The sequence below is a fragment of the Leptosomus discolor genome, chromosome 11 (genome assembly GCF_034619465.1).
Source record: "Leptosomus discolor isolate bLepDis1 chromosome 11, bLepDis1.hap2, whole genome shotgun sequence".
In the NCBI taxonomy this organism is placed as follows: domain Eukaryota; kingdom Metazoa; phylum Chordata; class Aves; order Leptosomiformes; family Leptosomidae; genus Leptosomus; species Leptosomus discolor.
In genome coordinates, this window is record NC_141401.1 from 10,961,781 (window position 1) to 10,973,978 (window position 12,198).

General features: G+C 43.0%; 1 protein-coding gene across 2 annotated transcripts in view; it reads right to left on the minus strand.

Annotated features, from left to right (window-relative positions):
- The window catches only part of SH3GL3 (SH3 domain containing GRB2 like 3, endophilin A3), a 57,523-nt gene extending 46,541 nt beyond the window's left edge, over positions 1 to 10,982 (minus strand). For both annotated transcript variants that reach the window (XR_015183823.1, XM_086471388.1), the window contains exon 1: positions 10,922 to 10,982. Coding sequence is in view for 1 of the 2 variants with exons in the window: in XM_086471388.1 (XP_086327514.1) it covers positions 10,922 to 10,966 (45 nt within the window). In the remaining variant the exon portion in view is untranslated. The remainder of the gene's footprint in view (positions 1 to 10,921) is intronic.
- Between the last annotated feature and the right edge of the window lie 1,216 nt (positions 10,983 to 12,198).

Genomic DNA, 12,198 nt, shown 5'->3' on the forward strand with positions numbered 1-12,198 from the left:
CACATATAGCAAGTATGCATATTCATATAGGTAGCCAAAGCCAATTGATCATCATTTTCTGATAGTCTTCCCCACACAATCAAACATTCGCCCCAGTCTGTGTCACAGAACAGGTTTGCAAATTGCACACCTAATTTCTTGAAGAATCAGGCACAGAAGCTCCCGACACAAACACCAGCAGCCAAACTGAGTTTCCTCTTGCTTCTCACAGGTGTACTGAGAACATAGGTGGGCCAAGTAGTCATGGTAAAATTGCCCTCCATCAGCATTGTACCTGGGACCCTGGCAAAAGCCAGAGGCTTATATGCCTGGGAAAGCCTAGATGGGAGTGGCACTAAATTCCCATCTTCTAACCCTGAGACCCAGTTCCGGGGAGCCAAGGCCCAGTTTTGTGTTTTGTTGCAGAACGGTGGAGAGGCAGGCTGTTCTGGCACTCCTGCTGGCAGCAGTAGCAGTGGACAGCAGCACGGTGGTGGGGATGGTGGTGGGATCTGCCCAAGTGACAAATCCGTGGTGGTTTGGCTGCCTGCCCTCACATCAGCAGAAGACCCTTTGACAACTTTTGTGCAGGACATTGGCATGTCACCGGCCCTTGAGCTCACACAGGAGCAGTGTAGTGACTGTGGCTGGGGGTTCAAGGGGAGGAGGCTGTACTTGTGTTGTCTGTGGTTGGACACCAGGCACCATGGGTGCTGGTTCGGTGTGGGACACAGGATGTGGTTGTGTTCTCCAGCCCACCAGTGGGGCCACAGGGCGGGGCTGGATGGTGCCAACCCATGCTCCAGTGTTCAACGGGTAACCATCAAGTGTGGTGCTCGGTGAGTGTTGGGTGGCCAAGCAAGCGCAGAGCCCCAGCGTTGGTGGGGCTCTCCAAGAGCTGCCAAGGAATGGTGAGGGCCAGCAGCAGCTCTCAGTCGGTGCTACATATACCGAGCAACAACCATTTGCAAGTCTGTCAGTTGAGCAACTTTTGGGTTTATCAGTGCCCTCAGCCCCTTTGCAAGTAGTGCTCCTGATCTGAGTAGTGCCCACTCAGAATAACTGAAAGCAGCAACCAAGCGTACAGTTTGAGAAAAACCTATAAAGCATAACTACTGATGAGAGATAGCATCTACTGAAGACATACTTATCTTGGAGTCTCTTTTCCAATGTATTTCCTCAACTTGATACAAAATTCGGAGCTTCCAAACCCCCTTGCTTTCTAACGCTCCTCACCGAGGTGGGAGGCTAGGCGCGGCTGGGTAAGGATTCCGAGATGAAAACTCAATAACAACAGAGTGTTATTAAGCAGGCATTCTTTACTGCAGCGCTGGGCAGCACTGGGGATGTTCCACCATGAGTGCTCCAACGGGCTAGCAAAACACATCAGTTCATATACACAAAAATCATACGTATTCATCAGATTTCCTGAGAAGGGCAGGCTTATGGTGATGAGCTCCCAGAATTTATTTACATAGTCCAAGCATGCGCAGTAAATTTAGGGTTAGGGTCTTTTCATCCTCCAGTGGTTGCTCATAGTCTTCCTCAGGCTAGTTGAATCTTCCTTCCTGAGCACAAGCCAGGGTCCCTTTTCTGATGCAACCTCCTCTTGTAACAAGCAGTCGTGTAGATGTTTGCTGGGCGTTTCCTCAACGTCTGGCACATGTAGATAGCTTTGTCTCCTTGATGTCAGGCAAGATGTTACCCGTTTATCAACTTTGCTCAGCAAATAGCTAAAAACCATCCTTGTGGGGGAAGGAAAACTCAGGAAAACAAAAGATGCAAGCGAAACTAAACAGATCACAGTGAGGCCTAAGACAGGGATTGTCAGGGTTTAGCTCTTTCAAAATATGAAGGTATTTCTACAAGTAACTCCCTTTCTGCCTCAGCTTACCATTCACTTGTGTTCACGTGTGCCTCTTTCCTTCTGTTCACCACAGAAGTTTTCCTTCCCATTAAATTAAAATACTGTGACAGACACTAGCACAAACTTACATTAAATAGTACAAGCAAGGGAAAGTTTCACTGAGGAACAGTGTCAGTGGTCTTTGAGCATGTGGAGACCTGTAGGACAGACCAAGGAAGTGAAGAAGTTCTGCTTGCTCTCTCCACTCCCCAGCAAAAGCAAACGAAAAAGCCCCACTTCCAACACCAAAGTCATTTTAGGTGGTTACTACAACTTACAGGGAAAAAAAACAGGTAGGGAGTATTCAGATGCTAAAGCCATAAAATGACAAACAGTTAATCTTAAAGGTAAGTAACAGTTGCTATGTTCCACTGCCTCCAGGCAGACATCCAAGTAGCTTACACCAGAAGCAGAATTCATCCTGACATCTTTAAAAATATTATTTTCTTTGGAAGGGACTTCTAAACAGCAGACTGGAACTGCTGGTTCTGAACTGATGAAAAGTTATACCCTTTGATTAATAATTTACTTTAACGGGGTTTCTTCCCCTCCCACCATGCACACATCTACTGTGACCCAGATGCCAAGCTGACAGGTGCTACATTCTCTGCAGGAAGGAGAAAGCATTCCCATGTCTGTGGCATTCTCTGACCATGCAGAAGGCACAGGCACCAAATTTCACTTTCTATCTCTCTCAACAGGAAGACAAAAGGGAAATTCGTAATTCTGAATCAGAACAACAACTTTCTGAACTCCAATTTCACATCTTATTTATAGCACTAAGTAATTTTTTTTCCCCCACTTACTCTCTGCAGAGGAGATATCATTACCTGAACACTCTAGTTTCTAAAACATTGCTTGCCCATTTCAGAGGGGTATTAAAAACAGTAAAGTTAGGTGAAAATACCATGTTCAGCCCTAATGAACTTTGTCAGTGGAATTACACCACATTTATACAAAAGCTTTACTCCAAACTCATATCTGTATTTTGTATTTATCCATACATTTTATGCAAAATAAAAGAGAATTAAAAAAAAAACAAAACACAGTGAATGTGACATGGTTCTTCTACACACCTTTTCAAACCCCAACAAAGTTTGAAAGGAGAATTTCTAATGACTGGACATTGCATCTATACTCTGGAAACACAGAATCTACTTTTGGTTCTGCCACTGACCAGCTCTTTCAAGTCACACCACCTTCAAGTACCTTACTTACTTGTATCTGTAAAAAAAAAGAATGGGAACAGTGAGACCTACCTGCGCTTGCAAAGCACTCACAAGGGAATAAAGGGGCTGTTACTATCTAGGACCATTTATACTTGTATGTAATACTTTATTTCTTTTTGGCTTGGTTCAAAAAAAAAAAAACGTATTTAAAAATATTTTCCCCACTTTTTCACCTTAGATCTGTAACCTGACAGCACAAGAATAGAAACACTGCCAATCCCGGAAAACAGAATTTTAGAACCCCCTGATTTCCTTTGAGTCCTGGATTCTCATAATCATGTTTGGTTCCTAACCAGGCTAATTTCACTGCAGTTGTTGCAGTTCATTAAACACAGGTACAGTATAAAAAAAGTAATTTAATTAGGGTAGTACAGAAACAGAATTAATTCTCACCAGAGGCTTGGCATTGTCCTTTGAATAGAAAGCATGTAAGGCCAAGTTATTTTCGCATTTCACATGCACAGCTGCTGATATTTGAGATGTTGCAGGAAATTAACTGGTATATTTGCCCATCAATGCCTGTAACTCTTAATAACGTTAATAATAGAAACACACACACAGTGATAGGACACAAGGGCTCTAGAAAATAGAATTCAAGGTGTAATTTAACATTAGATTAGCCCTTTTCTAACTGGACTTGTTAAAAGCATTGTTAAAACCTGCATCTTCAGCTCAACTAGTCATAAAACTCCAGCAGTGGCTTCTTTCCGTAACAGGAAAGAGACTAACAATGAGAACATAGCACAGAAGAAACTTAGACTGTCACAATACACTGGGGTGAAAGTGGCATTAACATAAACAGAAGCAGTCTGTTCTTAAAAATACCATTACAGGACAAGGTTTGGGTTTTATAGGATTCTTACAGAAGGTATGAAGAATGGGACACATTTCGTAACTAGAATTACATCTGTGCTTACAGAAAGCATTGGGGTCTGGATGGCACAACAGACAAAACATTATATTAAAAACACTTCTATTCTTCTGCAATAGTTTCTTCTGGAACTGCAGCTATATTGTGCCACTTAATATATACAACTTTCTTATCTTAATATGAAGCAAGCACTTGGACTGCAGTTTTACAGGCCAGATTCTGCTCCCAGTTATGCTGCACATTCCTATACAACAGACCCTTCATTGAGTCATCCCAGATTTCTATCAGTATAACTAAGCAGAATTTATCCTCCTATATGTGTATAATAAAGCCTGTCCCAAATTCTGTACAGGAATGCAACTTCTTGGTAGAAATGTATCTGTTGAAGATATTTAAGCAACTTCAAGTAACACTGTAAATAGTGCTGAAGAAAATCTTAATGCAATGCTATTGCTGTGCTTCACTTGTCTATTTGTTTTTCAGCATTGCAGGACTCTCAGGAGACTGCACTGCAATATATTACCCAGCATGTGCCGCAATGACTCAGGCAACAGCATGAGGTAAGGATGGAGCGCCAGCTCTCGCTCGAACTTTCAGGATGCCTGTGCAAAACTCTTCAGCAAAGCCAAGAATCTATAAAAGGAGATGCGTTCAAGGAGAAAGTTCAGCTTGCACTCCATTATTCTATACTATTTTCTATTGCACTGCTTTTATAGATAAATATTTTATGTGTAAAATATAACTAAACTCTTTCCAAATTGCAGCTGCATCTCTGCTAGATTCCCAAACTACAGCATTAGAATCCAACTCTTGCAAGCTTGGAGAGCTGCATTGTTAAACATTGCAGAGGCATATGATTGCTATCTTCTGCTAATTTGTATGCTGACTGAAGCACCAAAGTTTCTTTTTCCTACAGTTATGCCTTACTGGCAGGCTACTGAGGAGGTGACAAACACAATTGTAAATACAACCGTAAACCCAAATCTTGAGAGCTAGTTTCCCCCTCCTCCCAACTTCATCAGATATATTTTTAATACTGAAAATCACCTTCATGCCACAAGGAATTCTCTTCCTATCTCCTACCTGTTACCCCAGTACTTAGGTCCCTGGAAGCAAGCTTCAGTGTAAGCACGGTGCGCTGCACAGCCAAAAATGAGCCATGTAACTCAAAAGTAAGCACTTCAGCTTTACTGATGCCAAAGGAGGAGTGAAGTGCAGATTACTGTCCCCTTACTGCCACCCCCAAATCCATGCTGACCTTTGCCACAGGACCATGTTTCCCTCTTTCAAAGCAAAATTATTAACAAAAGGGAAAGTGCAAAACAAGGACTTCTTTTTCAAGCACTAAGTTTTCCATCAGAAAAGAAACAACAAACCAAAAACACCCCCAAACACTCCATGAACTAACAAGGCTTCAAAGATTTACACAAACCCTCAGCCTCTTCTCACATCATTTTAGGAATTTAAGATGAACAGTGTATAATTTACATTATAGTTTTATAATTACTGGATTGCATAACAACAGTCTCCAGCCATGACACAGGCAAAGACAAATTATACCCTCTAATTAGATATTTAGATATACGTAGAGAATAGTGGAATATTATTTTTTGTCCTTTTTTTACTCAGAAAGGGTTTACTCTCTTTTCTGAAAGATATAGAAGTATAATTATCCATTTCAAAACATCCAAGAAAATAAACTAAACTCTAATGTCCTTTTCATCATTGTCCTACCCCCACAATTCCAGAAGATTTGCAAAAGAGTACATCCAATTATCTAATAAAAACGAGGAACAAGATAGAAGTGCCCTCTCTACTAAAGTCTTGGATTCATCATGCCCAACTCAGGTTGGATGTGAAAGGCCAGTATCTCTAACCGACTGTATGGTAACAGCTTATAGTCCCAGGAAAGAGACATATCTGCACATAGTCAATAAAGAGTTTCTTTTCATGTCTCACTGGCAATTTCAGGTTCTTATAAAGTTTGTCTGTTCCTCAATTTACCAAAGTACTTCCTTTGCTAGAAAGCACCTGTAAATAAAGTTTTTGTGTATTAACTCACTGTCAACATGGATTTAAATTAAAAAAAAAGGCTTAAATATTATGTCTAGGCTAGTATCATTCATCTACAACATAACAGAAAAGAGAAATAGTCAGGAGAACAAAAAAAATCCCCAAGGTCTTGATTCTGAGCTGGTCTTAATTCAACAGATTGGATCAAAATTACACATAAATCAACAGAGTAAAAGCAGAAATCTGGGAGAGAACAACAAGCATCCCGGCAACTGTTGGTGATAGCCAAAAGTTTAAAAAAAAAAATTTTAAATAGGAAAAGGCCTTTAAAAGCATTGCTAAAAAAAAGATATAGCACTTGAAAAGTCAAATGTCATTCACGATATTTAAGAGACAAAAGCACAGAGCATATACTTTATTGCAGCAGGTTAAATCGCTTTCAGAAGGCAAAAAAAGTTGTAACAGATTTTGGTTCTGGCTAGAAAAATCTGCTCACCCTTAGGGTCCACCAATAACAACAGTGTCAACTCCTGCTTCACACTCTCTTGGAACCTGTCTTTCTTCACACACAACAGAAGAAGGTTTAAGAAACCAGCCTGCATAGGCTAACAATAGCCGTGGATGCCTACCTTAGAAATAAGATATTCATGATAATTGGCAGTCATGTGTTTCCTCAAAAGAGTATTAATTTCTACTATTGCTGAGAAGCTAAGCCTAAGAAATATACTATGAATAAGCCCTTGATACTGAGGTTGCTGCTATACATGGACTTTAGCTACAATTAATTAAAAAAAAAAAAAAAAGACATAAAACATGTGAACTCAAGGTCAACAGCAGATTTCCTATGCCAGCATCACGGCTGAGCTTTCAAAACACTCTAAGGGAGGGAGGTTCTCAGCTCACTAGCCTCCAACTACTTTGAAAAATCACATATCTTTACACCGGGATAGTAGCCTGGCTGCAGTTTTAGAGCACAGCAGAAATTATAATAGCATCTGCTGCCTATTAAGGCTTTCTTATCCGCTCTCTATGCTTACTGCTCTTCCAAACAGAAACACCACTCTAAAAATACCCCCAGTATGCATCAGAAGATGCAGTCCTCCCACCATCTGGGTTATCCCACATGCACAAGCACTACGAGTACAAGGCCTACAAAAACAGTAGGCAGAGATACACCCACCTACATCAAAAGGTTTCAAACTGAAAACAGGAACACAGATAAGATATGTCAGAGGCTGAAAGTAACAGGAGACAAATTTTCATCACGAACAGAACTCCCTGCAGGTTAATTAAAAAAATTCTAGTTGAAAATGCATTAAAAAACAGGAAAAAAGCTGAATTCCATGAGACTTGCACATGAGTTGATCAGCTCTAAGAAACAGCCTACCTTCACTTACCAGCCAGTGAGAGGTGGTAAGATGGATGCCACATGGGTTCTGCTTGAAACTTCATCAGTCAAATGAGTTATACTCAAGGGATCATTGCTGTTACTAAATGGACAGAATGGAAGCCATCCTCATTGCAGCCCACTTGAGTGTTTCAATTTAAAATTATAACCTAAATAAAGAAAATTCTAGTGTACCTGAAAGCTATTATCTATTGCATAACAGATCTATAACCTTTAGGGTTTATATATAACCTTTGGGTCTATCAGTTCTGGATGCCAGAGGAAGCAATTATTACAGTACAGATAATGGAGCAGAATTGCAGCTTTATATATTGGGATACACAGAAAAACAGTTAAAACGCCACTAACTCTGGGGTGCAGATTTTACTGCAGTAATTCCAACAGATGCTCAAAAGTCAAGAGTTGTCTCCTGAATCTCACTACCAGATACTTAGGTGAAAACCTATACACATACGCTATTCTCAGCAGGGAAAAAAAAAAAACAAAACACAATTGGGTAAAGAATTCTAGGAGAAAACCATCAGGAATACTTACTGTGAATTAATGCATTACAAACAGAGACATGGTGACTTTTTACTACACCAACCAAGTCTGCAATAGCATGTCATGACCGATTTTGGTGAGGGCTTTAGTAACCACAAAAAGTTAGCTACTGACCTTTTATAAAGCAAACACTTATTTACTTAACTGCTGCTTTAGATAAACCAAGCTGACATGCACCAGACAAACATCCCAGAAACCTGAACTGCACATATAAAATCGTAAGTATTGTTTGTTTTTTTCCTGGACTCACTAAACTTAGAATTTTAAGGCTACACGCAAAGGTGATCGCTGCCAGTTAACAAAAAAGCTGTACATAAAGATGCACAGAAGAGGCAGGGTTTTTTTTACAGGAACAAAACCAAAATGCATTTCTTTTGCAAAAACCAGTTGTGCAACAGTTAAGTGGTTCAGTTAAAGTATACAGAGTTACAGAATAACTACATTTCTTTTATTTTCCTTAATCTTTCTATAACTATATATAACTCTATATTTCAGTTAGAGCCATGGCTTATTTCAGTTGAATAGAAGTCTATTTTAGCATGGAAATAGTATCTTTTGAAAAATGTATGGATCTTGTCACTTCTTCGATATTTATTCATATTTCTGAATGAATTGTTAAATACGGGCTGTCTTAACCTACTTGCTTCACCCTTCAGATTTTTTGTCTTTAGGTTCTGTCAGCCTTCAAATATTATTCTTATTCCTTAATCACATGTCCTGGCACAAGTCTCATTCCCTTCAGCATTCCTCAGTGTCCTCTGGGAAATTTGCCAGTTTTTGTCATCTGCCCCCATTCTCCTTTGGGAACACTAAAGGAATTAATTTCATTCTTTCCCCAAGCAATGCCTGTCTCTGCTGTTAACAGCTACCCTTGGCATCTCTCCTCCATTCAATACACAAAGGTACATGTCTCCTTAAATGATCCTACAGTACTTAGAGATTTAACAAACATTCTGTTGAGAAATACCTCTTTCATGCTCTGCATTTGCTTGTTTTGGCATTTTGTAAAAGAATTTAGCTAAAGGATGGAGAGCCGATATTTCCATTTTGCATGTTCCACTTTATCTTTTTTTAGTTTCAAAAATCGTTTAGTTTGTACTTTTATACATATGAGCCCATATACATATGGGTCTCTGTGTGTCAGAAAGAAATAGATCAGTTATTTAGACCTGGATGTCTTGATCAACTACATATACGCTATTTCTTCTGGGTTTTTTCCCACTACTACTTTGCCCAACATTTTATCTGAATTCTTGCAGAATGAGCTCTTAAGAAGTGTCTTGTGTTTCCTCAAGCACCAAAAAACCCCACCCAATTCCAACATCATTTTCCTGCACACTAATTTCCTACTGAACAGTATTTGTTTCCCTGATGAGATTTTTTTCAATCAACTTACTTTAAATTTCTTGCCGAGTTCTGCATTCGAAAATAAGTGGAAACTTTACCTTTGACCCACCCTGAGAAAAATAATATTATCTGAGTTATGCATTACAGTTCCTCACTGTAATGAATACTAGAAGTCATAGCACAACATTTCAATAAATGTGCAGTCAACTTCAATATATTCTAGTGTTGTTTTTTGCCGCTACTACTACCTTGATCAGATACCCTCCCTCTTCTTTTTTTTTAATGTTTACCTGGCATCTAGGCAGGATTAAGCAACTTGCACGGTTACCAGTTGCTAGACAAGACAGCACTTGTTGTGGTTACCTCTCTAACTTCCTCAGCAAAATATCTTCTGCTCCTCAAGTTACAAACTCACCACAGCAAAGGCTGCATCACTTACCAGTACAAGCTTGGTGCAAAACAAGCCAAAACCTTTTATAAATTGTTCTTGGATTCGTTTACCCTGGAAGTACCACATTTTCTCAAAGAAACAGTGAAAGTTAACTAAAAGAACCAGATTCAAGACATTTTTCAAGATGAGTATGTAATATGAAAGAAAGAACGCTACTGAAAATAAACATCAGATACAAATATTTAGCATGTCTATATCCAAACAAAGTGCACACTCTGCATCTGGGCTGCTGACAAGTATCTGAAGGAGGACCTAGAAAGGTGACAGCTAAGCAGTCAGTGAACCTTTATTTTCTGCACTCTCACCAAGACAACAGCAGTTGTCCAATTTGACTAGGTTAGAGACACTAATTTCAGTATTACCTATATCATTAATGACAGCCAACAGAAATACAGATCTCTCGGGCTTGGAACAAGCAAGCAAAGCAGCTGAAGGTTCCAAAGACCTTCAGTGAGAAGAATCCTACCGCTGAAGCTACCATACAATGTGGGGCTTTGGGTCATCACTATCCTGCTACATAGTGCAACGAGTCCACTTGCTTGACTGAAAGGGGTTTCTCTCTTAAGAGAAATCAGTGACAGCATTAGGGATGCATATTAGAAAAGAGAACAGGAGAGAAAGGGAGTCAGGAAAAGACGAAGGTTCACCCAGCAAAAGGTAAGAGTACAGCTTCTAGAAAAGGAGGGAAAACTCTAGAAACATACGATACCCTCTATAGGACAAATACGTGGTATGCCAGGTAGGATAACAAACAAGTAGCTTGTGGAAGAACACCACAATCAACTCTTTAGGGGAAGGCCAGCACCCTACAGCCTACACCTTTAACTAGGGCCTCAGAGCCCAAACCCAAACCCAGCACTAAATAGCAAATACTAACAGCTAGAAGGAAGACCTGAAGCCCCACGCAGAAGTAAAGAGACAACCCTCTCCTGTGAGGCTCAAGCCTTATAAGAGGCTAACGGGCAATAACAAAAGGGTGGACCCGGAGGCGAAGCTGAAGGCAACACCCCCGAGGTGCCAGAGAGCGATGCCGCCCCCTTGAAGGAGAGGGTCGAGGCACCCGCTGCGCCTGGCAGCGGGCGGCCGGGAGCGGGCAGAGGGCACCCACCCATCAACAGCAAAGCCCCCTCCAGGGCTCCGCCACCGCTCCGGCCCCGGGAGCCCCTCCCCTTACCTGGCTGGCTTTGTGGAACTGCTTCTTGAGCCCCGCCACCGACATCGCTCCCCTGCGGCCGCCCGAGGCGGCGGCGCTGCCCAGGCCGAGCGCCCGGCAGGTCCCCGCGGCTCCCGCGCCCGGCCGGGCCTCTCGCTGTGTCACCCGCACCCTCAGCCCCGGCGCCCCGCGCAGAGGGAAACATCGCCTTGCAAGCGCGCTCGGCGGCTGCCACCCCATTGGCCGCCGCCGGGGCACATGCAAATGACAGAACCGTAGTCGCCTGCCCATTGGCCACTTGCGGGGGGCTATGCAAATGTCGGAAGACGCCCACGCTGCGATGTCGCATGGAGACAGCGGCGCAGGGAAGGCGGGGGGGGGGGAGCGCGGAGCCCGCGGGAGGGCGCCCGCGGGGGGCCGGGGGGTCCCTGCGCGCAGGCGGGGCGCCGCTGCAGCAAGGGCACCCTTCCGGGTCACCTGCCGGGTCACCGGGGGCTGCGGCAGCCCCGGCAGCTCGAGTGCGTCCAGCCGGGCTGGGTTCTGACCAGGCGCCGGTCTTCCCTTTGTAGGTCTCATTTCCCGTGTTGCCATCTGGCATCGCTCGTTCACCGCAGCTGCATTGTCACGCGTCGCAGTTTAATTGTAGCTCAATACATGGAAGCCCTTGCGGTGGTCCAGACCATGACTGGTGGGTGATGCACAGCAGAACAACGTCCACTTGGTGGCTGGACTCCGCGGCCGCATCCATGCTGCGCAAGGTGCAGGGCGGCACAGCCCCCGCAGACCGCCGGCCCCTCGGAGGAGCAGAGGCGCTCGGGAGAGCTGCGCTGGAAGGACGGCTTCGTCGTGCGCTTGGTCGCTGTCGATGGACTCGTGCAGTGCCGAAGTGTGACCGCGTGTCAGCAAGGTGCTGGTAACAAATACGAGATGTGGTGACGCCTGTGCTGGTCCAGCACTGCCAGACCACGCTCGGGCTCTGGGGAAGATGTGCTTTGCGACACGATGCTCGATCCCGGCTGTAACATCACTTGGGAGCTGCGGTTCAGCTGAAACTTAAGCACGGACCTGGGAAGCAGTTTTAGAGATAACTTTTGCTGGCTGGAGCAGCTCTCAGTGTTACTCACTGCCAGGCTTACTGCATTTTTATCGGCTTGGGAGAGAAAGGCATTTCCTGAGTGCGTCATAGTTAGTTCTTTATAATAGCAAAGAGGACAATGGCAAAAAGTATAAGAACTTCCAGAGTAATGGCCATATTATATATAAATTGGGAGAAAGGAATCACTGTCCCACCTGTTAGA